This window comes from Hirundo rustica, chromosome 1, assembly GCF_015227805.2.
Source record: "Hirundo rustica isolate bHirRus1 chromosome 1, bHirRus1.pri.v3, whole genome shotgun sequence".
Lineage (NCBI taxonomy): Eukaryota > Metazoa > Chordata > Aves > Passeriformes > Hirundinidae > Hirundo > Hirundo rustica.
The window spans coordinates 22,964,810-22,991,775 of NC_053450.1; the positions used below are offsets into that span (position 1 = coordinate 22,964,810).

Below are 26,966 nucleotides of genomic sequence, written 5' to 3' on the forward strand. Positions count from 1 at the left end.
CATTCCAAGTTTAAACTTGCTCAATGAACTCTATTATCTGGGCCTAAAATTTTTCCTGTGTAAAGCAAGACATCATCTAAATGTTTCTACTGTTTTCAAATACACAGGCAAGATTTGTTCGTTTTTGTCCTTCTGATATTGCCTTGAACCAGCAGCATTAAATCAAATGTCTCTTACTTAAGGAAGGAATGAGCATTATTTTCAAAACTGATCCAGCATAAGTTCTACACATAAATTTAGACTTAGTTATTTGGGTAACTTTCTTAAACAGCAAAATCCTAAGGCTGTTTCTGGCAACAGGAAAACAAACCACTTTCCTTTTGTTGGAACTACAGACTGAGAGACGTCCCCTCTTCAGCACCTGTAATGAAACCTACTCTGTGTTGGTTTTGGCTGGGATGGAACTCGTTTTCTACGCAGTGGTTGATGTGGGACTGTGTTTCAAGTTTGTGCTGAACACAGGGTTGACAATATACTTACAGTTTTAACAACACAGTTCTTGTTATTGCTGAGCAGGGCTTAAACACCGCTTTTCGTACTGCCACAGTGGCAGGGGCTGGGGTTATATGGGAAACTGGGAGGAGGCACAGGCAGGACAGGTGACCAAAACTGACCGAAGAGATATTCTGTAGCATGACATCGTGCTCAATAAATAAAGTGGGGAGAAGGACGAAAAGGAAAATGATTGGAATGATGGCGTTTGTCTTCCTAAGCCACCGTTTCACCGGATGGGGCCCTGCTCTCCTGGGGATAGCTGTGCATGGGAAGTAGCGAATCAATCCCTTGTTTAGCTTTGCTTGTGTGCACAACTTTTGCTTTCCCTATTAAACTGTCTTCATTCCAAGCCACGAGTTTTCCAGCTTTTACCCTTCAGCTTCTCTCCCTGATCTCACTTGGTGGTTGGTTGCTGGATGGGGTTAAAACTCCATCACACCCCACCTTGTGTGTCCTGAATCCAAAGCACAGGTAATATTACTGCCCTTGGAGAGGCAGCCTTAAATTATGGGAACCTGTTCCTGACAACGACTGATGAGAAAAAAAGAGAAAAGTTCACGCTTTAGCATATTCCTCTAAGGTTATATGTTGTTGAAACACGGAAGCCAAACCTGAGAGATGTTTTGTGGGTTGTTTTTTTTTTTTCCCTCAGAAATAATTAAATCACATTAGGAAAAAAAAGTAATAGAGCAGAGGTAGCATACAAACCTATCTTTTATATCAGACACTAACGTAAAAGGATGCAAAACTAAATAAGTTTAGGAAAACATTAACCTTAATTATACTGTGAAAATCCATAGCCGTAAAACAATCATCCACATCTAATACCTACACTTATTACGTGCCTTAAGTAAAACTGAGTACCTAGCTCAAGAGAACCCCTACTTAAAAATTTAACATAAATAAATTGAAGCACAATAAGCTTCCACAATTTAAAGGCAGTGCTCTTAAGTACAGTAATGAAACAACAGTTGTACTACAGCATCACATCTTAGATTGTGTTTAGAAAGAGATGCCATTAGAGGAACAAATTTATTAGAAGAGAATGCAGCAACTCCTGCCAAGCTGTTTGATAGAAACCAGGCACCTATATAACCTAATCTGAACAACTTCCCATTACCAATACCACTTCCTAAAAGGAAGGCATTAAGGTTGAAGGGCTCTCACAGCAGCTACCACAATTCACTACACAGAACAAAGCAATCTAGCAGAATTTCTTTTCTAAAAAGTAAAATGGTCATCCTGAGATGTCTTTCCAAATCAGATTTAATGCTTCTTAATAGAGAAGGACTTGTAGCATACTATAGAATTTGCAAGTAATTTAGTTGTTTACTTTTTACAAGCACTCAAATGGGACTTGTTATCCAGCCCCCCTCCTTCGACCTTAGCTCCTGGCCATGCTGAAGGCAACAGTGCTGTCACTTATGGTTTAGATAAAGAGACCTCAGTGCTCACTCAGTGCTGTGGCGAGAAATACTCTGACACAACGTGGATCTGTATTTTTATCTCTTTGCAATCTCATTGAAGACTACAGCTTTCTTTTACACAGCTGAAGTATCAAGTTCTAGCAAGGAGGCTGTAACACTGAACTCTCAGTACTCACCTCTCTTGAAACTCAGATTACCAGAAAAAAAAATGCTCCCCTCTTATTAGCCTTTTATTATGAAATACCTATTCATAAATTCCTGAAATACCTGCAATTCTTTTCATTCACTAGGAAGAAACTCATATAAAGCTTACTGAATTGCAGAAACATTATACACTCACAATGGCAAGATGCTTCAAGAAACAGAAGGAATGCTCATTCAGCATCACACAACACTGAAAAAATTATAGAAAGTAACAACGTTAAAATAAGTATTTTTATATCCCTTACATATATTTCCACAAAATTTATGTAAGGGATATAGAAACAGAAAACTGATTTATAATGTGTACCCTTTCTAAAACTGAGTAGTTTGAATTACTGGAAGAGAATGAAAAATAGGAGACAATGGTAAAATACTGTTGTTTCCATATAAACCTGTCATAAGCTATAAATTATACTTGCCTTGTCAAGTTCTTCAAGAGGCCAGTGAAGCAGAGTGAGGTGACATGCTAACAGAAATCCCACACTGTAGATTACACTGTGCTCTCAAACTCACACAATACCTTTTTTGAGGTATATTCCCAAGGCAAAATTGAGAGGAGAGAGGTCCAAAGCTGAAGCTTCACTTGGAAAAGGCGAGGTGGAAAAACTTCCTCTGCCTGTTTTGCTTTTCTCAGCATTAGTCCAGCAGGTGTCACAGGCTTTGAAGGACAAATAAGAGGTCACACCAACAGCTGGCACCAGCTAAGTCACCACACCAATACGATTTGGAAACCTGCTTCCCCAACAGTCACACCAGAAGCATGGCTGCTGGAATTTGTCAAATAAAGCAGATCTCCCAAAAAGAAAAAATATTTTGCCATGCAGCCTACACCAGTTATTTCTGCTTCCAGGACACTAGACTCCCTATCTTGCTGGTGAGGCAGCCTCAGGAGCAGACCTCCATTGCCAAGGACAGACCCACCCATGGGAGCAGCAAGCACGGCAGTGAGAAAAATGGCAAGACAAGGAAGGAAGGACATTATATACTAGGGCAGGTGAAATTAAGGGATAATTTCCCAGTATAGCTTCTCTTCAATAGAGTACCTCAAATTTTACAGTAGCAAAAGCAACCTAGTAGCAAAGATGAATGATAAACAGGTTGAGCAACTGCAAAAACAAAATATGATTAACCAGACAGTGACTGCAGAAAGACAGCACTTCATCGCTAATACACCCCAAGAGGATAAATCATGGTGAAAGTCCTATTACATGAAAATTCAGCCACCTGGGAATTCAAACAGTTAGCAGACAGATCTTTTTTTAATCACATTCATCTGTCAGGCCTAACAGCAGAGGGAAGGATTTGACAAAGCCAAATCCTCTGAAACAGAGCAGAACTGACTACGGGCTTCAGAGGTACGACCTTACTGCACTCACTGAACATTATGTGCCTACAAATCCTGCCAGCTCCCCAGGCCACGGGAAAAACAACCAGCTTCAGGGCAACATGTGAACGAGCATGGTTTTAAGTGAACCCTTAACTTCAATAAACTAGAATTCATCTGTGCCTGATCTGCATGGGACAAGGCACCAAAGCTGCTCAAGTAGGAAACAGCAGAACCAGAAATATAAACAACTTCCAGGGACAGTGAGTATGCAGGAGAGTCATGACATAGATTTGGAGGACCCACTCTGCAACGCTGCTGAGGTTCATGTGCACCAGTACCTACACCTGGTGTGAGTTGGCCAACTCAAGGGTAGAACAAAGCCTACAGCTGCAGGTTCCCAGATGCCACAGTGAGACTCCAGCCCTTGCAAGCATCCACTGATCTTGCCCTGAAGAGTATCCTTAAGCAAGAGCAAGACAGCAGCCTTCCAAAAGCCTGGTCTTCAGCCAGGCCTGTGCAGCAGCACCAGAGATGCCATGGATTTATCCCTACATTGCATAATAATTTGAGTTTAGGGCAGGGGTGAGGATCTGTGAAGAGAGACGAGCAGGCGATTGTCAGGTATCAAGTAAGAAAAGCACGACTGCTTCACAAATATTTAGCAAGGAGAGCTTGGAATGGAAAGTATTACTTAACTGAAACGGGAATACGATGCACGTTTTAATTGTCACACACAGGAATGGCGAGTTACAAAATTACATGGGAAATGGCAACCACTGGTTTCCTTCATGTCAAGCACAGAAGAAACATCTTTTCTTCCAATGAAGATTTGTTAAGACTCATGAACTTCTGTCATTTTGATTTCCCCTCTCAAGGGCTGACCAAAGTAAGTGAGCCATTTGTACAGCACCTTCTTCTAGAGTTACTCATCTTTTCCACTGAGATAATCCTATGTTTGTCTGCAGTGATCTGCATCCCCTGTCTCAGCTGCATTCCTAACTTGTATTGCCAAACACAGCACGTAAACCACCTTCAGAATATAAAATTTACTTTTTATAGGAAGCAACAGTTCCTAGGTCAAACTTGCAAGCAGCCAGCTGCCTGTTTTCTGCATTTGTCAGCTCCTCCTGCTCAGCCTGCTCCTCTCAACACAACACTTTGTGACTTCGTCTTACTTCTGTCTTTTCACTGACACAACACTGAATAAAGCAACCAGTGCAGTGTTAGTCTAAATGTTCACACCATTCCATGATTACACTGAATTTTATACCATCCTCTCTTCCCTCCAGAGCACTAAAATTGCTTATTTAATTTTGTAAGTTCATAAATAAACTAAGCAGCAGACAACAGCATGCTCTGGCCTGCCTAGGATCATTCCAAAACTGCGAAAACACTTCATGGAGCAATTTATTAAAGCTAACAAACCCTCCAAGGAACATATTTGGTCAGTTTTGGACCTGTACCCTGCTATCACTTTTGGATTTTGCACCTATGACTCTGAACTTGGACCTTTATCAGATGCCTGCCCTCATGCCTCACTTTATGCACAACAAGGAGTCCCACCCCATACAGGCTTTGTCAGTGCACTTAACTTAGAGCAAGTGCTTAAGTCATGGATTGCATCTGATTTGCTTTTTTTAAAATTTTTAATTCATGCTGAAAAGAGCTGCTCTGAAAATACAAGTTCTCCTTATTTTTTATTTTATTTACTTATTTACAACTCCTAAATAGTTCAGGACATCATACAAGCACTTGCACTTTAAACCCCTAAGATCTTTTTATTTAGCATCATCAACGATTGAACGGTCCTAAAAATGAGATACGTGCAAGAAAAACAAACGAGTAACATCTGAGATCCATCTAACCTTAGCATCACCACCAGCCCCTCTAGACAGTACCTACTGCACACATTCAATACGCGGCCCAGCAGGAGCCCACCTGTCACAATACAAATGCTACCATAGTTACAAAGTTTTATTTAAAGGTCAACAATCATCAAAAGCTAAAGAGATACAAGTGAGGTGATGGATCAACGAGTATTTAGTGTTATGCAACCAAAAGACTTTTTTTTCAGCAGTATCTAGTCATAAGTAGAGGCTGGGATTTTCCTAAATCCCAGTAAAATAAAGACCATCACCCAGCTGAGCAAAACTCGTGCACTAATAGATGTGGGCTCCTGCACAATGAATCACTGCCATTTCAACCTCTCTCCCTTGATGACTGAAATCCTCATGCATCCTAATTTATCTTGGCTTCAGTTACTGATGCCACATGGCCAAGCCATGGCCCCTGGCCCACAGGCAGAGCTTATCCCATGTGGCCATCACATGCCAAAGGCAGGGCCACCCAGATCCCCTGGCATGGGAAGAGGAAAGGCTCAGGGACCATGGGGCAGTGTGAGACTCCCAGCCACATGCCCAGTTCACCTGCTCCCCTGCAAGAGCACAGCTGGCAGCAGAACCATGAGCCTCCAAGCCACCCCAGCCCTCCTCCATCTCTGCAGAGGTGACAAGTGCGCTTGGGACATGAGCCCCAGGGGAAGCTGGTGGCACGGCTCAAGGCAAGAGGGCTGTCCACCCCACTGTGGGCACTAAGGATGTACTTGGTGAATCAGGATGGTCGCAATTCTCTGAATGCCCTTTTGCCAGTTCAAGCATCCACTTAATTTGGGGGTTGATTTCATCAAGCCATAACCATGAAACAGTCAATATTTCTTTGCATGTATCAAATTTATTAATGGATACCAAGCACGACCAAAGCAACTTCCTTTCCCATGCAAATGAAGTTCTGCCAAATCTACATCCTCTGTGCACACAGAGATATAGCTACAGAAAATGGAAGAAACATGAAGAGAGCTGTGAGCATATAAGGAACTTTTTTTTTTTTTTTTTTTAAGAATCACTTTGGTGAAGTCTAAAATAAATCTCTTTTGAAAGGCATCGTAATGAAGCTCTGTGTGCTTGTCACCATACACTTTTACAGGACATACTTCAAAGCATTTCCTTTCTTTGCTGAGATGCCACCTAAACTCCTATCTTTTCTGTCACGCCATATTTATTTTTGTTGCTCGATGTTTATTCCTCTATAAATCAAAGCAGTAGAGAAATAGATGTGTATTTGTTATCAAAACAAGTTAACAGGTCAGCTATCTTTGTCACGCTTTCACTCTAAGAAAAAACAATCTTCCATATGCTCCTTCCTACCTGAGGTGATTCCATCCTTCAATGCCTCCAAAGCTCTAGCCTTTTTTTTTTTTTTCTTCCCCCCTCTGGAGTAAGATCTCCAACTCCTACAACAGAAACTTCACTGAAGTCAATGGCATTTGCTCAGGCACAACCAACAGTAAAAGCAATACTAAGTATCCCAATGGAAATTAGAAATGCTCTAGTAAATTTTGCTCAGAAGCAGACAAGGTAAAAGATGCTATTAACATGAACTACTTTATGTTGCACTGCTCTAATAATCAACCATCTTGAGCACCATCTTGATCCCAATTTGTTGGTTTTGGCAGCAGTAATTAGACCAACGCTGATGTGATGAAGGGGGAAAAACAAATACTGGTTTGTGGGAAAGAGGGAAGGAAGAAAAAAAGGCATCATATATACATAGCTTACAAAACTGCTTTTTTCTATACATATTGAGAACATAATCATGTTTTACAAAGCCCAAATCAATGCATTTTCACCCAGAGGATACCAGAAAGTTAAGGCTGCTTCATTTCTACAACTCTTCTCTCTGCATTCAACCAAGACAATATCCGGTTAGGTTCCCCCATAACTTAAGTGGCTGCAGGCCGGCGTGTACTTCCCCAAAAGCAGAGGAGTTCCTGAATGTCCGGGTGAGGCTGCCAGGCTGCCCATATCATCCTTAGGGCACCTCTCTCACCGTGCACAAGACGTTAGAGTCTGGGAACAGGCACAGAACTGCAGGCACCACGGCCCCAGTGCTGCTGCTCACCCACAGCTCCCCCAAGAAGGAGCCACTGCCGTTTGCTGCATTGCACAAATGCCTGCAAGCTACCAGATGAATTATGCATTTGGGATAGCACCCGTTTCTATTTCTGTGGTGCTGAGATGGCCATGTGCAGCTGGAGGACTGGACTCTTATTTTTTTCCAAGCAGAAGACTTAAAATACTTCAAGTTTGCTGCCTGAGGGTGGGAAAGCAGCTTATGCTATAAAATGAGAACCATCTCACATTGTTATGAGAGGTTCTAATTTAATGTAACTGGGGTAATTGGGCAGCCAATTTTAAGCGGGTGGTTTGGTTTAAATATTAACTCTGGTGGTACATAAGGCTTTATTCAAAGGGTAAGTTCAGCTGCATAGTGTCGGTCACAGTTTACAAACCAAGTGCGATGCAGCACAGAACTGCCTTGTAATTACGCCCTTCAAAGTTACTTTTAATACTCAAAGTTTCATATGCTGCGGTCTCGTTAAAAAAAAAGAAATAAAACCCCATACAGAACACACTGACTGAAAAGGAAATTAATAAAATAAGAAGCATTGACTTTTTTATATGGTAAAAATATATGACTAAATCCATCTCCATAATCCGGGCAGATCACGCTGATGTGTGGAAATCCCTGAACTGCTGGGCAACAGAAACTGTACATTTGAAAAAGTAATGTCCCTAACTTGTTTTGATTCCTCAAGGCAAGTCTGCAGCAAAATGCCACTTAATGCATGAGCGAAATACCACTTACCAATCATTTCCTTTCAAAAGGCCCAGCAACACATCCCAAGCTGTTGTTTGAGGCTAGATTGCTACGCCTTTGCTGATCATGGTAAAATCAGTTCAAATTTTGGGGTTGATCTTTTCCTTTACTTTGTTTGTACTTTGTCTGCTGTTTTTAAAGAAACAAACACATATAATTCTGGGCAATTCCTTTTGGTTCCCCTTTGTTCTGCCTTATAAATGGAGTTTTGCCTTTGCCATCAAACAGCCATAATGCATACACATGAATTACTGTTTTCCTGTCCTATAGAAAATCCTGCCTGCTCCAGCCTGAACTCTATATGCATTCACATGGTCTGGATGCTCTGGAAAATGGTATCTCCGGTACTACCAGACATCCTATGACACTAAAGCTGAATAGCAATCCCAAATAGACTAATGCTTCACTTCAATACTGCTTTCCTACTTCCCCCTCCACAAAGACTCTCTGGTCCTAAAAAGACACCTATCAATTCTGGATGCTTAAGCTTCAGAGTTGAATCTACTGACATTTAAAAGACAGACTTACAAAGAAAAATGTGTTCAGAAACTCAGCTGTGTGACATGCGTAATATTCACCTAAAATCGTCAGGAAAAACCACTGTGTCCCTTGAGTAGATGATCCATTTCAATCCTCCCTGAGAAACAAACAAATTCCTATCTCTAAAAGGATTTGTCTTGGAGAACTAGCCCCATTCTGAAGGCTGGGAAGTGCCAGATACCCACATCTCCATCCAGACCCACTGACAAGCACTGAAAAGGGACATTCCAACAGCAAGCAAAAAGCAGCAGGTGGGAAAGACATTGCCTCATGTAGATCCAGGCAGGGAGGGCAGGAAGAGAGATGCCTTCCCAGCTGAAGCTGCCTCCTGGAGAACCTCATTCATCAGGCATGAATGACTGATATTTAGCAGCTAATAAATATTTATTAGTTAAGAGCTAAAAAGGTTTTAATAGCTCATTTAAAATATTAGCTAATTTTCACCATGTAAGTAAGAATTTATAACCATATGCACTGTAATGCATAGACTTCAACTTGGTTAATTCACATGTTGAAAACCCTGAGTAACACAGATTTTTGAAGATAAAAGTGGTAAGATACAAGTACTGTACTTCTTACATGAGCATAACAAAGTAATAACTGATTTGCTGTTGCCGCAGAGGAAGCTTAGAAGTTCCTTAGACCACGCTTAAGTATTGCCATGATAGCTATATCAGTTCATATGCATTTTCATATCAGTTCAGATGTTAAATACCACAATGGGTATTTCTGCTTTTCTCCACCCAGTCAGCTCCAACTTGCCAGTCTGTCCCATTTCTTCTCCTAGAGAAGGTGGTCCTGCTTTCACAAGAGCTACGCAGGAACATCCCCACTTCCCTGTGTCATCTTTCTGAAGTCCCACGCACTACCTTCGCCCTCATCTCTCACATTACTTGCAACACTATCATGCTTCCCTGATGAGGGAAGGGTTTGAATGAGGCGAGCTGCTCAGGGACTGGTGAGAAGTCAGCTCTTTCACCTTCTGGCACACGTACTGGGAATGGCAATGCCAGGTACCCGTTCACTTTCCATCAGTGCTTCACTTGGCTCTTGGCCAGAGCAGAGTGAGGAAATGACTTTAGTCACATCCTCCATGCAACAAACACAAACAAACAAATAAACAAACCCAACAAAAACAAAAGTAGAAGGAATCAAAAGTTACAGCACATGGATTTTCTTCAGGGTTTTCACACCTTTTCAGGGAAAGCTGCTTCTCTCCTATCTATTGTTGCAGTCACTTCCAAAACATGCACAATCTTCTGGAATTGCATTAATTAACAGTTGTGAGCAGTCACAGAATGATTTTCAGCATGTAAAGTCACACTGTGGCTCTTATCCTTCCTTCTGTATCTCCATCTGACTTTCCCAGTGCCCTCTGTACACACAAGAGATCAGCAGCAGTAACACAGCATACACCATCTCCTCTACAAAATTTTCAACAGAGTTTGACACTTTTTATTAGTTGAGGGAAGATCTCTCCACGTTGGAAATACAGACACCCAAACCAGCTCTGCTAGCAGGAGTCAGCTGAGAGGTAAAAGTGAACAGAAGTTGATACCTTTTTCTCACAGAAAGTGATGACACCATCACTGGATTTCCAGGCTATTTCACCCCCAACTTATGTTAATTTTACTAGAAATCCAGTGGATTTATTTACTATGCACCAATCCAGCCATTATCATGGAATTAAAAAGTAATTTTAAATTAATGAAATATGGAGGAAATATACTTGGATTTCATATCTGTGGTATTTCCAAGACTGCCTGGAATTGCAATCACAGTGAGGAGGGTATGACAGGGTAGATCCATAGATACTCTCAAAATTAGGCTCCTTACCAAAATACATATTTACTTGTTTGATCATGATGCTGCCAAGAGACACACTGTCCTTTTGGAAAATGTCATCCATTTCACAACTTCCCCAAAAGTACACTTTCTTATGCTTTTGTGAACACCCCAGCATACAAACACAAGCATCAAAAATACAAGAAAACCAAGAGTCACAGACTGCCAAGTTTCTTAATCACAGGCTTCTTCTCCCAGCATTAGAAAAAAATAAATCCTGCTCTGTTCGGTATGCCAGTGTATTATTTTAAATAAGTAGAAGGGCTGAAAGAAAGTCTCCTTTCAATTCCCAAACCCCAAGAGAAAATGGAGGAGTTATTTCCAGAGCATGTACTCAATGACCATCCAGTGAAGCCTATTCATTTTGGTCAGTCGTCATAAGTCCTGCACCACACCTAATGAACACACTGCCTTCTTCTGATGGATCTGACATTGCCAGCAGGAGAGGATTAAAAATAATGATGGAAAAAGAAAACAAAATAGCCTTAAAAATCTTATGAAAAAAACTCTCTAATTTCCTTGGTTTGTTCCTCCTCTGTTGGAAGATATCACCTCAAGCAAGAAGTCAGCCATACAGTTTCAGATTCTGCTTATATTTTAAAGCAAAAAAAACCTTGAAGAATTTGGACAACAGGGACATGTGGGGTCTCTGCTGCACAAGTAGGGACTCGGAACACCCCAGCCATTCTCCTGCAATGGTTAAATAGTTCCCCAGGAAAGCCTGGATGCATGACCCAGTCTTCTGCTGATGGGGAATTGGTTATTGGGGTGCCTTGTGCTCCAGATCTTCTGTGAGCAAAAATTTTGAGGTATCAAACTTATTTGTCAGAGCTCCAAGACTTCTCACTGTTGAGCAGTTTCTCCACTTCAAAATGAACATTTCCCAAGAGTCCCTGCAGAGCACAGGCTTCATTCAAGCTAGGTGTGACTGAGAAAAGATAAAAGGATAAACTATGTGTTTTGAAACAGCTGAGCAGCTGCAACCCAGAAAACACGAAATCCATGCTCTACCAATAACTGAACTCTCATCTCATTTCTTTGCCGTGACTGGAGTATCAGCACTGCTCAGAGCATACTCTAAACTCCAGAAAAATTTCATGTAATTGACCACAAATGAAGTATCACAGATACTTTTCTGTAAGCTGGAGAGCCTCTTTGGTCAGAGAAAGGTGGGTTTTCAGTCACACTGGCAGTTCAGAGGACGAGGAGGGCTGCATGGAGGGAGCAAGGAAGGAGTCTCCTGCAAACTCCACAGCTGGAGGCTGCCCAGCTTCCCTCTTGTTACAGCCAGCTATTAAAATACACCCAGTGAAACTCCTAGTGCACTTTTTCAGACCTGTGTGAGTCAAGTTTGACACAGATGATCTTCTCAGAGTCCTTTACTCCTTCTTCTTGCTTTTCCTAACCAGAAAGAGGATGTGGCAGTTGGATGTAACAGCTAAAGCTATGCTTTCTGTACAGTGCAGCTCAGCAATTAGAAGATTATTCTTGGCTTTACCCCCTGCAATTTTTAAGTCTCTTATTCCTGCTGTCTCTACAGATTCAGGCTTCCCAGTTCAACCTCCCTTCTTCTCATGCCGTCTGTCACAACAGACCCTTCCTCAGAGGCCAGAGAAAGAGTCCCTCTGATTCAAAGGAAACCACAGCTTACAGCTCTCCAACTAAGCTTCTGGCAGGCCAAACACTAATTCTGAAGGGGAGAATATTAAGAAAATGCTTTGTTCCAGATGATTATTCCCAAAATTTTACTCAAAGTCCCACAAGAAAGCCCAGGACCAGCATACTCTAATAAGTCTTATCCCATTCTTTCACATAAACTTCTTCCCTATACAGGCTTGCCCTTCATTACTGGAAATAAACTGCACCCAAACCCCAGCAAGGTATTTTTGTGGGGTCTTTTTACTGTGGCTAAGGCACCCACATGAGTTTTTGTTTAAAATAAAATAAACTGGTGTTATTCAAAGGGAGGTAAAAATACAGCTCAGAGAGGACTGCCATAGCCTGCTCCTCAAACAAGGCTTCTCCTGTGCAGCACATCAAGACTATTTCAAGAAGCACCTCCCATTATTCACCCCTGAGTATGTCAAAGTGTGTCAGCTTAAGAAGCCAAAGAAAGAAATGGTTACTTAAGGGCAAGTGCAAATACCTTGAAGGGCTGGGAGGGAGACAGGGCTAGGTTAACAGGTTGCTCACCGCACAGGGTATGGAGAGGCATGCGTCCACACAGCAGTTGCAGATCCACAGATAATCCCACTCCTCCCTGTGCCAGGCTCAGCATCTCCAGTGGGAGCACAAGCACCCGGGGAGAAACCGCTTCCCTCCCTGCACTGCAGGCCTTGAGTCTGGTCATTAGCTCATGCACACGTTCGCACTTTTGGGGCAGAAACACTCAACATTTTCCCCTCTGGTATCCATGGAGAGAGATTAGCACTCCTGTATTTCATTAGCCAAGAGCGCTAAGTAATCCACCAACTTGTGGAAAGAGTAAAAGCACCGAGGTTAATGTATTTGGTGAGGCTCTGTTGAACGGTTTGGGATATTTTGTTTCAGTATAGCATAAGGAAAGCAGCTGTCACCTTGATTATAGTGCCCTCGGTAATCTGACACTTCAGCTAGTCCCAACTTCAGACGGCTCCCCCTCCATTTGAGCCGACACAGCTACTGATCACTTAAACAGACAAATGGTGATTTGCACAAAATAAGTTTTTTAGTGAGGCTGTAGATCAGAGGAGAAGCAATTTGCACCCATCATTCCCATCCTTCCGCAGTCAGAAGGGAGAACACAGAAGTCTTCCAAGAAAATCCAAAGAACAGAGAGAAATGCAAAGCTGCAACATTTGGCTCCACACACTCCCTTTCCAAAAACCAAAGGGGATGAGATATGCAGTGCTCAAATCATCCATGTCTGCTTAAACACTTGGTTTGCATGCTCCAGTGCCGTCAAATGGACACAGCTGATGAGTCAAAGATGGAATTAGCATCCCTGATACAGCAACTCTTTTCCAGCCCAAACCAGTCACCTCCAGGCTTCTCCTTTAATTAAGGTCTGGCCAAGACAGGTCAGCAGTCCAGCATCCCCTTCCTGCCAACAGCTCTGCCAGTACTTTGGTCACTCACAACCAACTCCTCCCCGCTCCTTCTTTTTCATTGCTGTGAGCTGAGTGAGCAGAAGGATTCCTGAGAGTGGGCAAAGGCCCAGAGCCAGCCCAGTTTTTCATCTACCTTTTCTTTTGCTCTTGGATCTTGTTCTTGCAACATGAGACTGAAGAGCAGTGCCAATGCTAACAGTTACCTTTTGTGGCTGATAGCACAAAAGCAGCAGGAGGGAAAAGAAAAAAACTCAGTCTAATGAGGTTAGAAACACAAGCGATTGCAAAGAAAAAGAGCAAATAACTTAAGGTATAAATTACAATTAAGTGCACTATTGATACTGTGTACTGTGCAGTACTGCTCAGAAATATCACCAGCACAAGTTAGAACACCCCACACTGAACAAAAAGCAACATTTCTTGTAGGAAACCGGTAGTCTTACACCACCACCATGGTGATAATGGCATGAGAAATTGTACAAGTGACAGGTCAGACAGAATTTAAAAGCCTTCAGTTTGTGTTGCTTTGTTCATTTTTATCTTCTGATAAAAAGTCTACACCAACATGGACAATAACACATCCCTGCAGTACACTCTATTTTGCCACTGTTGAAAAATAAACTTGTTTTCTTCCCATTTTCTTTTGAAGACAAAAGTCCATTAAGACATGTGTTACATCTGCTTTGATTTATACAGAGGCAAGCCAAAGTACTTATGGTTTATGCTTTAACTGATAAATTTACATAGCTACATGGACAATGCCTTGTAATTTAATGATTCATTTCCCTTGAAAAGAAAGCAAACTTTTATTTATAAGCTGCTTTACATTTTAGAGGTTTTTCACCAAAATGGGATTTGAGCATAATACAAAGCCTTTACTCACAGGTACAGAGCCAGCACTCTGAATTCAGAACGTCAATTAATCGCAAAAAGATCCAGCAAATAAAAAGAAGTCTTAAGGAAAGCTAACTGACAACTGCAAACACAGGAGGACGTTCCTCTGATAAACCAAACATCTTTTCTGTTAAACTGAGTACTATATTTACCACCTGGCTTGCAAGGGCTGCTTTTATTCAAAAGCTCTGCAGTAAGATATACCCAAGTGCAGAGGATGAAGACTTTATCATTGAAACCTTCTGCAAGAAATTAGGGGAATGAGAAAGACTCACATACTTCCGCAGCAAAATTAGGTCAGGACGCCTTTGAACGGCTCCATTTGAAGGCTGTGCCAGACTTCAGATCAAATACTTTTTAGTGCATTAGACCCAACAGCTTAAGAGACGAACTTCTATACTGCTGATAATTATTACTGGCATTATGCATTGCTACTTCCCTCTCCACCTGTGGATAATTATAAATAGCCTAGATTCTCCAGTCCCTGACACATGCCATTTGGTTAATAACACTTCCAAAGCCCATCCTTTATAACCACAGGTCACACATTTCAAATACGACAACCACGTAACTCCACAGAGATGGCTAAATCATGACTTGCCCCACACATACTCTTATCTAAATGCTCCCTGAATATACAGAGATGGCTAAATGGCATTAGCATCACAGTAATTAATGATGTGAAGCTGTAAAGTGCCAAGCTGGTGATTCAAATGCAAACCTGCCTCTGCCTTCCTATGCCTAGATACAGCTCTGGACTGAGCAACCAAATGGCTCCATCACCTCCTGAGGGGGCTGGTGCTCTACTCCATGCCAGCTCTTACTCTTGATGGCCTTCAAGGCTATACCCAAATAAAACAGTCCAGTAGCCAAGCTGGGAGGGCAAGGCCAAGGACATATCCTCGGATATATCAGCCAGTTAATTATACACCTCTTCCCTGCTCAACTTTACTATTCACATCCTGAGGAACAGGCAATAGAGCCCACCAGTCCCATATCCAGTCATGTTTGTGTACATTTTCAGTAAAAAACAAAAACAAACAAACAAACAAAACCACAAAACCCCCCACACACCAATCTATAAATAACCCACAACAATGCTCCAAACTATTTCATCAAGTCATTCAGAATTTCAAGTCTTTAAAAATTCAGACTTTTCCTCAGTTTTTTAAGCTCTTAAAATTCACAGCTGAATTCACTCTTGGTCTTTGGGAGGGTTGTTAAGATATACTGAAACATCCTACTCCAGTTTCCTACTGCTCTTTGTTTTGCTCTCCTGTTAGGTGACACTGCTAATTGTACAGCTGCTACAGCTAGCTGCCAGAGACTGCTCTAAGGAGGTTTTCCAATTAGATTAGCTGAATTGAATAATGAGAGAGAGAGAGAGATTAGCTTTTTCTGTGCATCTCTAGGAAGCCACAGAGAAATCCCCAAAAATACTCCTGCTAATCCTCCCTTAGGACCCCTCATCTCTGATCACAAACACAGAAATGCCATGTGAGCAACTTTACTGCGTGTGAACTGTGCCAGCTCTGACTGTGAACAGGAACAACCTTCATGACAAGGGATCCTACCTACTTTTTTTTAAGACCGACAGTGTCTGCCAGAAGTTCTCTTCAGTCCTCATCAGGTTCCTCAAGTCAAATACATTTACCCATGTAAACCAGAGGAGGCAAGCCTCAGATGTTAGGTGAAACAACAAGAAATGGCAAAGAAACATCACAGAGACTCCTACCTGTACATTACAGAACCACCACATTTCTTTCCCTAAAGTAGGGGGGCTTTTTGCCATAACCTAAAGCTTCCAAATTCTTTCAGTGCAGATAGAGAAGTTCAGAGGAAAAAATCCAAATGCCATGACTGGCACATGAAGTCAGTAGCACCACAGAATAATCACAAACCCAGAAGACTTCTTTAACCCACAGACAACATTCATGGTCCTTAAAAAAAGTATAAGAACATCTACATCACTATTAAGTCTATGCCACCAGGCAGAAGACCAATTCAAAGTGTCCACCAGAAGAGACCTACCTCAAGATGCCAAGTCACCAGCTTTTGGTTAAATAGGAGAGATATGGTCAAGCAACATCAGCGTAAGCACAAAACCCAAACCAGCCAAGGGTAGAACAAGCTTTTCAGGCTGTGAATTATTGTAAGAACAAAAACAAAAGAAAAGAAAGGTAATTTCCCTTTTCTAATGCCCAACACTTGTGAAACAGACAAGAATTGGCATTTTCATCACAGCAATATTGTTAAGAGCACTTATCCATTCTGGATCAAATGCTCTGTGTCACCTGGAGCTCAAGAAGTTCCCTCCATCAGAGAGCCCCAGTGGCACGGGCACACGACTGCCTCTCCACCACAGCAGAAAGGCCATTTATTACTGAGCCTGAGCCCCAGCAAAGGCAAAGATCCCCCTTGCAGACACAGCTCTGCTCTTCAACAGGGCATGGCATGGCTGGCTGGGCTAAACAGCACCAGAAAAAAACCAACAGCAACAGGCAGTATGACTGGAGACAACGAGCCAACCCAGCTTCGAGGCCCTCTCTCCTCCAGCACCTGCATACCTTAAGAGGGTCTATTTTTAACAGGTGGTCAGGGAACCTACTTTCCTCACCCTCAAACCCTGCACAGTCAGACCATCCAGAAATACTGAGATGTCAAAACATGATCCAAACACAAACCATGAGTCTTCATTATTGAAAGCTGTTAAATAAAGTATCTCTTTATAGTCAGTTATCAGATTTGTTCCTTCTTCCAACACCTTCATGCCATTCCTCCCCTCTGCATACCAGTGGATGCTCAGTGCTGCAGGAAGGACCACAGCTCCTACCAGAAGAGCAAAAACTATCTCATGGTTTGCCAGAGGGCTTTGCTTCCATGCAGCAGACAGACACGTCCACCAAAATATTTTGGTCAAAAGCCATAAAAAGGCAAATTCAATTGCAACACAGATAATTTCTGCTGAGCCAGACGTCCATTCAGGTCACAGCAGCTCTGCTGGGACCTCCCATCCTGGTCAGGCCACATACAGACCTATGCTAACCACTGCTCCCAGTTTTCTCCTTAGACCCAAATTTTTCCAACTCATTCACATTTTGCAGCTATGACCATGCCTGTCCCCTTACTGGAGCTTTGAGGACAGAAAAGGCAGAGCTGGAGAATCACATCCAAACCACCTATGGGAGTTATTGACGATGAAATAATACATGTGGGGGAAAATTTATGAAACTGCTGTATTAAATCACAAGTGAAGAAACAAGAAAAAAAAAACTGAAATGAACACATTTTGTTTAAGGCTTTTTTTCCTGGTAAGTAAAGTCAGAAAGGCTTCTTCTTCCACACTAATTCAGGCCAAGAAAATTATTAACACGATTTTGAGAGAAATTTTGTTCTGTTTATTTAACTGGGAAGCAAGTTCTGTGGGACATTTCTTTTTCTGACACTTGAAAAATACACACAGAACAGGATAAAAAATTAAAATATATGTAAAACAGAGCTCCATATAGAATAAAGTTCTACATAAAACACATAAACACACAAAGTTTTAAAGACCTTTCAAGCTAGAACTGCAAGAGTTGGAGAGAGGCCAGTGCTGAATGCTCTGTGGAAGACACTCTGTGAACACATAATTTCAAACGTACCCCAAGAGATTTCATTTCATGACATTTTAGATGTTACATTCAAAAGAAAAGATCAGACTTCATGGATGAGAAACAATCAAAGAGCACATGTCTGGAAAATCATAAACAGCTTCAGCAAAGACAAGAATTTAGACTATATACATGGCACTTTAATAACTTTTTCTGTCTATCTCCAGGACTAGCCATTTTTCTTGTTAAACCATGGAGAAGGAGATTTGTGAGCTGCAGATGCTACACATGCTTAAACTACCAATTAGTCTAAAGCATTTATCTTCTAACTTCGGATGCTGCCTCAGCAGTTCCTGAGAGCTTTACACCTTCTCTCAATGACATTTACACAAGTAACTAACACAACCAATTTTCACACACGCTGTTCATGGATGCTCCTTCTCCTTGCTAGACAAACACTTTCCTTTGTGCTTGCACCGCTACCACTGGCAAGTACCAAGTGCCTCTGAGCTCCCAAATGGGAGAAGATTCAGTCTCACAGACAGGACAGGACCTGAACATTTTGCAATGTGCCTTGCACAAAAATCATCAGAATCTTGCTTCTCAGCAGCATTATTTATGCACATCCTTGCTGTAGGAATTATACATTATTATTATTATTATTTATAGGACTAAGATGTATCTATTTTTATTTATGCAATGTCACAAATTTATATTCAACAGAAACTCAATTTCTGGCTGTCCCAAAGATGGTGTGTTTCCATTACTTTGAACTACTTTCACCTTTCCACTTTGCTTCCCTTGCAGGTTTTCATTTTGAATAACAACACCATCAACATCACACCTCAGTGACTACGTTTTTGAACACGAAACTGCACTTGAAAAGGATTTGAATGGAAAGGCTTTGTGGATGCTTTCACCTGGTAATCAGTTTAAGTGACACACTGATTCTGGAATCTCTGCATCCAGAGTGAGCACAAATAAACAACCTGGGAAAGGAAGAATCTGTCTCCTCGACATCGCTCATCTCCACAGCCTGCAACATACACCACGTATTCAAACCCATTTCTAGCTTTCCCCTGCAGTCCAAAAAGAAAACTGGACTCAGCTCTTAAAGTGTGTGGGGTTTGGCTGTGCCCTCCAGGTATGTGTCCAGCCAGCTACTCCTGCAGATACTGAAGAATCAACACAGCTGGAATTAATGCAGCTCAGCCCAGAGAAAGAGGAAAAGTTGTGTCTACTTGTAAAATTAATGGAAGGACAGAAGCAGACATACGAGAAGAGACCCTAGAAGGTGGGAGAGGGAAGAACTGGTTAGGTTATTCATTCATGTGGCAGCAAGTATGACACATTTTTTTCTTCTCTATTGAAACATCCTTAGTCTTGAGGCTAGGCTGGTCATGCAGCCAACTGCTCCCTGGGAAGTACTTCATCTCCCAGGCTATATTACTTTAGTAGCACTCTTTCCTACAGCTCTGTGAGAGTCAGTGCTCTCAGTCCACACAGTCACACTTCTGAAATACACTTCAAATAACAGAGATTGGGTCACTTCACAGTGATCTGAAAGGTGGTAAGTGACTTCCATTAGTGTGGAAGCACCTCTAGAGCAAATTATGCTTTATTATGGTTAATCAAACAGGAACAAAACATGTCTGACAACATAATATTTAAATACAGACAATATATTCTGGTAGTTAACAAAAATGCTGGCTTCTGAACTTTGATTCCATGCCTGTGTATACCACAGGCTATATGACTTTCTGCAAGTCCCTGTATCTCCTTACTATTAATAAAAGTACAATGTATTTATCTTCATGCTCACAACTCAAACACGGCCAAACAGGTTTTATTTGAACTTCCCCAAATCAATTCACCTTGAGAACAAAACAGTTTAGCTTAGAAGGGAGATTTCTGAAGAAGTTGTTTTATAAACTAAAAATAGTGATTTCAGATGGAGCGTCCACTCAGGCTTCAGTTAAGCACAGCTTATATAGACTACGCTCTAACAGCCTGTCTACAGACAAGGCCAATTTCTGCAGATTCATCACCACCCTATTAGTCGTTATTTCACTTTAAATTAAACCCCTGCTTGAGACATCAACAAAAATAATTTGCTCAGCACAAATGCACTTGTTGCAAATGTTTGTTAAATGTTACATTTTCTCCTATTGCAATCAGTATTCCAGTACTTCTGAGGATTACATGTATTCTGTATTTCTGCCTCAATATCTAGTATATTTTTGAAAGCATCCCCCAGGGCTGAGCTAATCAAGAAAACAACATACATACAGAGAACTGTCATTATTAGAGGGTCAAACACTAATGCAGTCTGTACTCAAGAGATTACAAATTATACTTCAATGTGAGCAGGAGAAATCATGTTCCCAAATCACTGAATAGTGTCATGTAACCTATGAATAAATTACTAGTCCTGAAAAGATTATAGATAGCAATTTATTACCATTTTGTAAGCATGAACTGAATATAACCAAACAAGCTGTTCACAGAACAGCCTCCAATAATTTTCTCATGCTTCCTATAACACCGATTGAAAAGTGACTTGAAGGTAGACCAAATCACTTGCTCATGACTTGTGCATCCTCTCTCAAAGGGAGCAGCACAGAGGGCATCTTTATGACTCAGATTCAAGTAGGGTCTTATATGAGGCCTCAAATAAGCTTGCCAATCTCAAACACAACATTTATGTTAAAAATCATGGTCTGTCAAATCTATTCAGAAGACAAAAGAGCACTTCTCCATAACTAGACAAGAGTTCTTTGTTTAGCCCTTGAGCTTTACTAAAGCCTGCAATTCTTCGCCATAAGCAAGATGTTTAAATTGCTCAATGGCAAAAGTCAATTTGGTGAGAAAATGTAATTAATAAATGCCATCCATATGGCTCTGCTTGACATTTTATAAAGACAACTCCCCATAAAGAGCAGTGCAAATGGAGAGCTCTGCAAATGACTGGCTCCTCTGCAGTCTCTTCTCCGAGCTCAGGAAGCCCTGCCAAAATGCCACATTCCCCACCGAGGATAGCAAGCAGGTAACTCTCCATCATCCACACCCCCCCTCTCCTGAGGCATTAGTGTGTCTGACACGTGAATTCTCATAACTTGTACCTCTACTAGTGAAGAAATTAGTCCTTTATCTTGTTATCCTGAGTTTACACTTTATTGAGGACTGTAGAAACTTAGACCTACCAAATCTCCAAGCAAATTCCAGACTTACTCCACACTCCAAAGTCCACCACCTTTATTCCATTAGCTGCAGTAACTGTCACAAACCTACCACAGAGATGTTATCTGCCCAAGAACCACAATCCCAGCACCCAACTTCAAACCCTAAAATATTTGTCCTGACTTGCTCCTGATGATGATGCTCTCATCTACTTCCTTGATAAGAATCTAGGAAAAAATTGCAGAGAAAACATCTCTGCACTTTAGGCCACAGTACTAAGTCAGTTCCAATGCTAACCTCAGGGCTAAGAAATTAAAAAGAGGAACTTCAGTGTTTGATCTTGGGTCAAGATTCAGCTGTTCTTTAATTTTTAACTGATAATCTAACCTGAGAGGGAAACCCATTTCCAGAAAGTGGTTCCCGACAACATCCATCTAAGGGGTGGATGTAATGCCCAAGACTTGTAGCACACCCCAGAGCTCCCTGGAATCTCCAGAGCATGGCGGTGCAGGCAGCTGTTGGATGGCAGAATCCAGAAGTTCAGTCAGAGCACGGAAGCAGCCATAGCGGATTCCAGGTGTTGCCAAACCACAAAAAGCAATGGATGAACATTTATTAATTCTACAGTGAGAATAAAAAGTACATGGGAATTGGAGGTGGGCAGAAATAAATCAAGACTGAAAATACTTCCTCCTTTTTTTGCAACTTATTTGATAAAGCAAATTTAACACACATAGAAGAGACACAAACAGCATATAAATCTAAATACCATCTATTTCTTCAGCCTTGCTTTTCCTCTAATTACTATCTCTGAAGTCTAACTGCCTTTTTCAAAAAAAAAATTCCTCCTCTCCAACACACTATCAATTTTCCAAATTCCAAAACCAAAGTAACCATTAGAAACAAACGTAGGAAAATTACAGCATCATGCTTCTCAAATACTAAATACTATATACTTCTGAAAAATATACCAAATATTACCCTTGGATCATCTTTCAATGACTGTATTTATGCCAACAACTCAGCAGTCAGCTGCTTACACAAGAAACTGAAAGACCATTCAGGTGATGCCCCAATGCTCTGTTTCACTGAAAGTCCCAAATCCAGCCCCACATGCATGTATTGACGACATAAAGCAGTGTCCAGACTCCAGAAGCTTCCTGGGGAGAGACAGACTTAACCTTCTGTGAGGAGAACAGCACAGTAACGCTGCAAGATGCAGCACAACCTGCTAGCCAGCAAAGTTTCTCAGTGTGTACACGGGCATGCAGAGGATCAGATTGTCACACAAGCTCTGGAAAACCATTCGTCCCACTGCTGCAAACAAGAACAAAATGGAAAGGTTTATCAGCCTCTTCCAAATGGGAGCTGACAACTACAGCTGGATACTTGGCACTGCTCTCTGGTGCTATTAAAATCAGCAAAAGCTGGGTCCCACCATCATCAGGACTGCGCTCAAGGGCTCAACCTTTTAAAAAGCACATCAGGCCCCTCACTCACAGAGTTTTCTTTCCAGCAGTTTCATGTCACTGTCTTCCCCTCTCTTATAAGCAAATCAAGAAACTTTCAAGGTAGCTAGAAAACACATTTTTTGCCATTCAGCCAAGCCTGGGTGAATCCCCCATGTCCTTCCAGACCCACGTAAGTTGTCAGAACCCACTGTAACCTGATGTCTCACTGCACACTGTGCTGATGGCAGCAAACCGCTCTGCAAGCCCAGCTGCCATCCACCAGCTTTGGTGTGGGTAATGCTTGCCACCAGAGCAGGCTGGCACTACCAGGCTGGGCTCCTTCTCACCCTCTCCATCACAGCCCTGTCCTGAAGCAGCTGCTCCCCCGGGGGAGCTGGCATGGCACGGCAGAGCACAGCTGCGGTGCGACAGCCCACGTCACAGCGCACAAAGAACGCACCGACAAACCGCTCTCGTGCTTCAGTGGCAGGTCTCACTTCCAGGACATTCTTAATACACTGCTAACATCTCCTCGACCCACCCCAATAAAAGTATGTGTTGGTTATGTGGATCAAACACAGGAAATTCATTGCTTTAAGAAACAAAATCTGCTGCAGCTTCCCTCCTCTTCTCAAAAGACTCATGGATAATTTACTTTATCAGAAGCGAGATTTTTACCTCATGGTTTTGCCTAAATAATGACAATAAATAGTAGAATCTAATATCCTGACAAAATTTAGACCTAAATCCATTTGACAGTGGTCTGGAGAGCTGGGAGAATTTTTTAAGCATCCATATAGAATTCATCTTATGGCAAGGACAGACTTCTGCAGAGAAGACAGATTTGGCATCTGTCTTTTCCCAGAGACTGGTCTACAAAATCCGATCTTAAGGGGCCATGAAGCTGCTGCCAGGCACAGCTAAAGGAAAAAGAAGGGAGGTGAAAGAAAAGGAGAAAGACCAAGCTCCTTTTACTTTTCCAGTCCCTCCACAACTTTCTGGCAGCAGTAAGGGCGCTGCAGCAGAGCCAGGCAGGCTCCCCCCACCGTGCTCTCCCCACTGCCCCCTGAACCACACCGCGCGGGACACGCCCAAAACAACCCACCTCAGACTGCCACAGCGCGTTCATCCTAAGGCAAAAACTCATCAAACTTAATACTTCACTAATTACTGTAGCAGTTTAATAGCTACTCCACCATCAGAGAACCTCCTACTAACAGCGTTTCTATAAAATTAAAGCATATTGTACCTCATTAGCCAAGGGTGTTTCTGCAGCACAGCTATACTTAACGGAAACAAGGGTCGGTGTTCGACACAACCCTTTTTTAATCAGTCTTTAAGAAAAGTGTTTTGCAACTGTATCCTTAGAAATCCCTAATGACGAGCCGGATTTCACGAAGGCTGTGACTTGGCTAATTTATACAACGACTAGAGAACTTCAAAAGTTAACCCAAGCTAGTGGCGTTATTTAGTTCAGTGAAGCGGCCCATTCTAATTGGATTAAATTGTCATGGGTTTTTTTTTAATTTCATATTGAAAAATCAATTTATCATTTCCTAATATTCGTCCAAACACCGCATAAATATCATTTGCATACCCCTTCCCTCAAGACAATCTCAGATCCACAGATTGGAAAAGACCAAAACCCTCTGGCCGGTCCTCGCCCGCTCCTGCCACGAAAGGGTGGGAGAGAGGCTTTCCCAGAGGTACAAATCCCGGCAACAGAGCTAATTGCATTAAGCAGAGGACCCGGTTAGCGAATACACTGGTGGCGCGGAAAAAGTGTAAACAGCAGCATTATCCCGAGCACCTCGCGGCAAGCCCGTGGGGAAGGGCCGGCCGAGTCCGCAGCACTCGGGCTCCGCGGAGCCGGGACCGGGAGTTGGCCAGGCGGCGCGCAGGGCGTTCTGTCTGAGGGGTCTGGGAGGTCCTGAGCCGCGCGTCCAAGAGTAGTTGCTGCTGCCTTTTTTTTTTTCTTTTTTTTTTTTTTCAGCCAAGGGCCGTGAGGGGTGGATTTTGCAAGGGACGCTCCCGCCTCACGGCCCGCGAAGCCGGGGGAGGCAGCGATCTCCTCGGGCGGCCGCTCGGACAAGGGGCGGCCCGGCGGCTGCCGGCGCTGGTCCGGGACTGGTACAAGCCCCGGCTCCCGGACCCAGCCCCGCGCCGCGGCCCCTCGGGCGCCCCGCAGCCGCCCCTCCTCAGGAGAGACAGGGAGAGAGGCACCGGGGAGGCTCCGGGGCCGGCTGGCGGCTGGGTCGTCGCGGCAAACTTCGGCCGAGGTTCGCTGGAGGGCGGCAGGGTGCTCCGCTCCGGCAGGGTGGTCCTTTCGGCTTCGTGGGGGTGTTTGGGGTTTTGGTTTTTTGGGGTATCTTTTTGACTGTGAGGGGGTGTCTCTTTCTTTTCTTGGCGGGTAGGACGGAATGGTGCCTGCCTTTTGCAGACCGCTGAACTATCAACAGATGCCCCCCCGAGCCAGCCCAGTGCCCCGCGGACGGCGATGCCACGGGGGAGGGCTCGGGCTGCGCGCCCCGCACTCGGCTGGCGGAACCGAGGCGGCCGCCCTCGTCCCGTCCGTCCCGTCCCGTCCGTCCCGCGGGGCTGCCGCCGCCCCCTCCCCTCTGCCCCGGCACTCACCGGCTGCCCGGAGGCGCAGGCCACGAAGCTGACGGTGAGCGCCAGCCACACGCCCCGCATTATTCCCGCGGAGCCGGCGCGGCGGCCGCCGGGGGCCGGGCACAAAGGAGAAACCGGGGGCCGGCAGCGCTCGGCAGCGCCCGAGGGGCGCGGGGCAGGGCCGGTGGCGCCCCGGATCCGGCCCGCCGCGCTCTTCCGCTGGGCTCCGCGCTGCGCTCCGGCGCTGCCCGGCGGGCCCGGTGCTCGCTGCGCTGGGGCGAGCGGGCTACAGGCTGCCGGCTCCGCCGCCCTCCCTCCGCCCCGAGTGCGCGGCGGCGGCGCCGCGGCTCACAGTTAAACCCCGCAGAAATTCCTGCAGGATTACAACACAGATTGGCAGCTCCCCCAGCCAGTGGAAAGAAGCAGCGCGCCACCACCGCCGGCTCTCGCCCCTCGCAAATTCAAGCAACTCTCCCCCTCTCCCTCCTCCTCCTCCTCCGCCCAGGTCTCTCCTCTCTCGTCCTCCCCCCCAGTGGAAAACATGAGCAGCGCCGCGGACCGATTAAGAGGAGGCTGGCCCCGTGTAAAATCGGGGACGTGGAAAGGCTCCCCCTTCGCAAGAGAAATCCTGCGGCGGCCGCGTGTTTTCAGCGCTGTGCCGCCGGGGCTCGCACCGCTGCTCCGCGCCACCCTCCCCGGTTAGCCTCGGTGGCAGCTTCGAGTGTCGGAAAAAAGGCAAAATGGAGAGGTCAAAAATCACGGGAAGCGGGGCTATCCCGAAAATGCCAGCTCATTGTGAATCTCCACTTAGCTTTTTGCCTCAGAATTAATTTTTTCGGACTTTTCACCCTCAACAAGAAGGCTAGAAACTTTAAAGCGTGAGGAGCGGCAAAGTAAGAGAGGGCTGCGATTTGTGGCTAGTTACATCGATCCAGAAGCTATGTCTTTAAAACAGATATTGCAGGAATTGACAGCACCAAGAATGTGTGCTCCAGGAGCCAAAACAAGTCTTGCTACAACTAGTTCATGGTGTTTCTCAGCTGGGGAAAATGATGCTTTTGCAGAGCTTAGGAGCCTCAGCCCAATTCACTTTGCGTATGCCAGCCTGTTTCCGCCACTGAACGTGTACATACGTGACATCAGTCATTGGACATGAGAAAGGAGCAATAACCAGGAAAGAAATATGTGTCAGTCTCACTTGCAAACTACGACTGATGATTTAAGTCAGAAGGTAGCAAACAGCGTTTTATAGCCTGAATCGAATGGTCACAAGGACGATAATGGTCTCTTTTGTTTGAGCAAAATCTACCCCTCTCAGAGGACCCGGCCCGGGAGAGGGCAAGAAAAGACCAGGGAGATACCCTGGGAAGATGTTTTTTCCCAGGCAGATGTTTTTCTATGTCCTTCACTTTGCTTACCCTGTGATGTGTGAGGGACTTGGGCCAACGGGTTGTGTTGAGATCCCATCAGCCTCCAGTTCTCGATCTGGTTGCCTTCCTATCAAAACAGGCATACCATGTAAGAAAATAAAATAATCTGGCACAAGCAATCTCTCACCCTACTCATCACTTTCCAGCCTCTCCCAGGCAAAC

General features: G+C 43.7%; 1 protein-coding gene across 1 annotated transcript in view; it reads right to left on the minus strand.

Annotated features, from left to right (window-relative positions):
- SDC2 (syndecan 2) overlaps positions 1-25,667 on the minus strand; it is a 59,837-nt gene extending 34,170 nt beyond the window's left edge. Inside the window, exon 1 of the mRNA XM_040071907.2 lies at positions 25,396-25,667. Within this exon, the coding sequence (XP_039927841.1) occupies positions 25,396-25,455 (60 nt within the window). The 5' untranslated portion in view covers positions 25,456-25,667. The remainder of the gene's footprint in view (positions 1-25,395) is intronic.
- Positions 25,668-26,966: the final 1,299 nt, after the last annotated feature.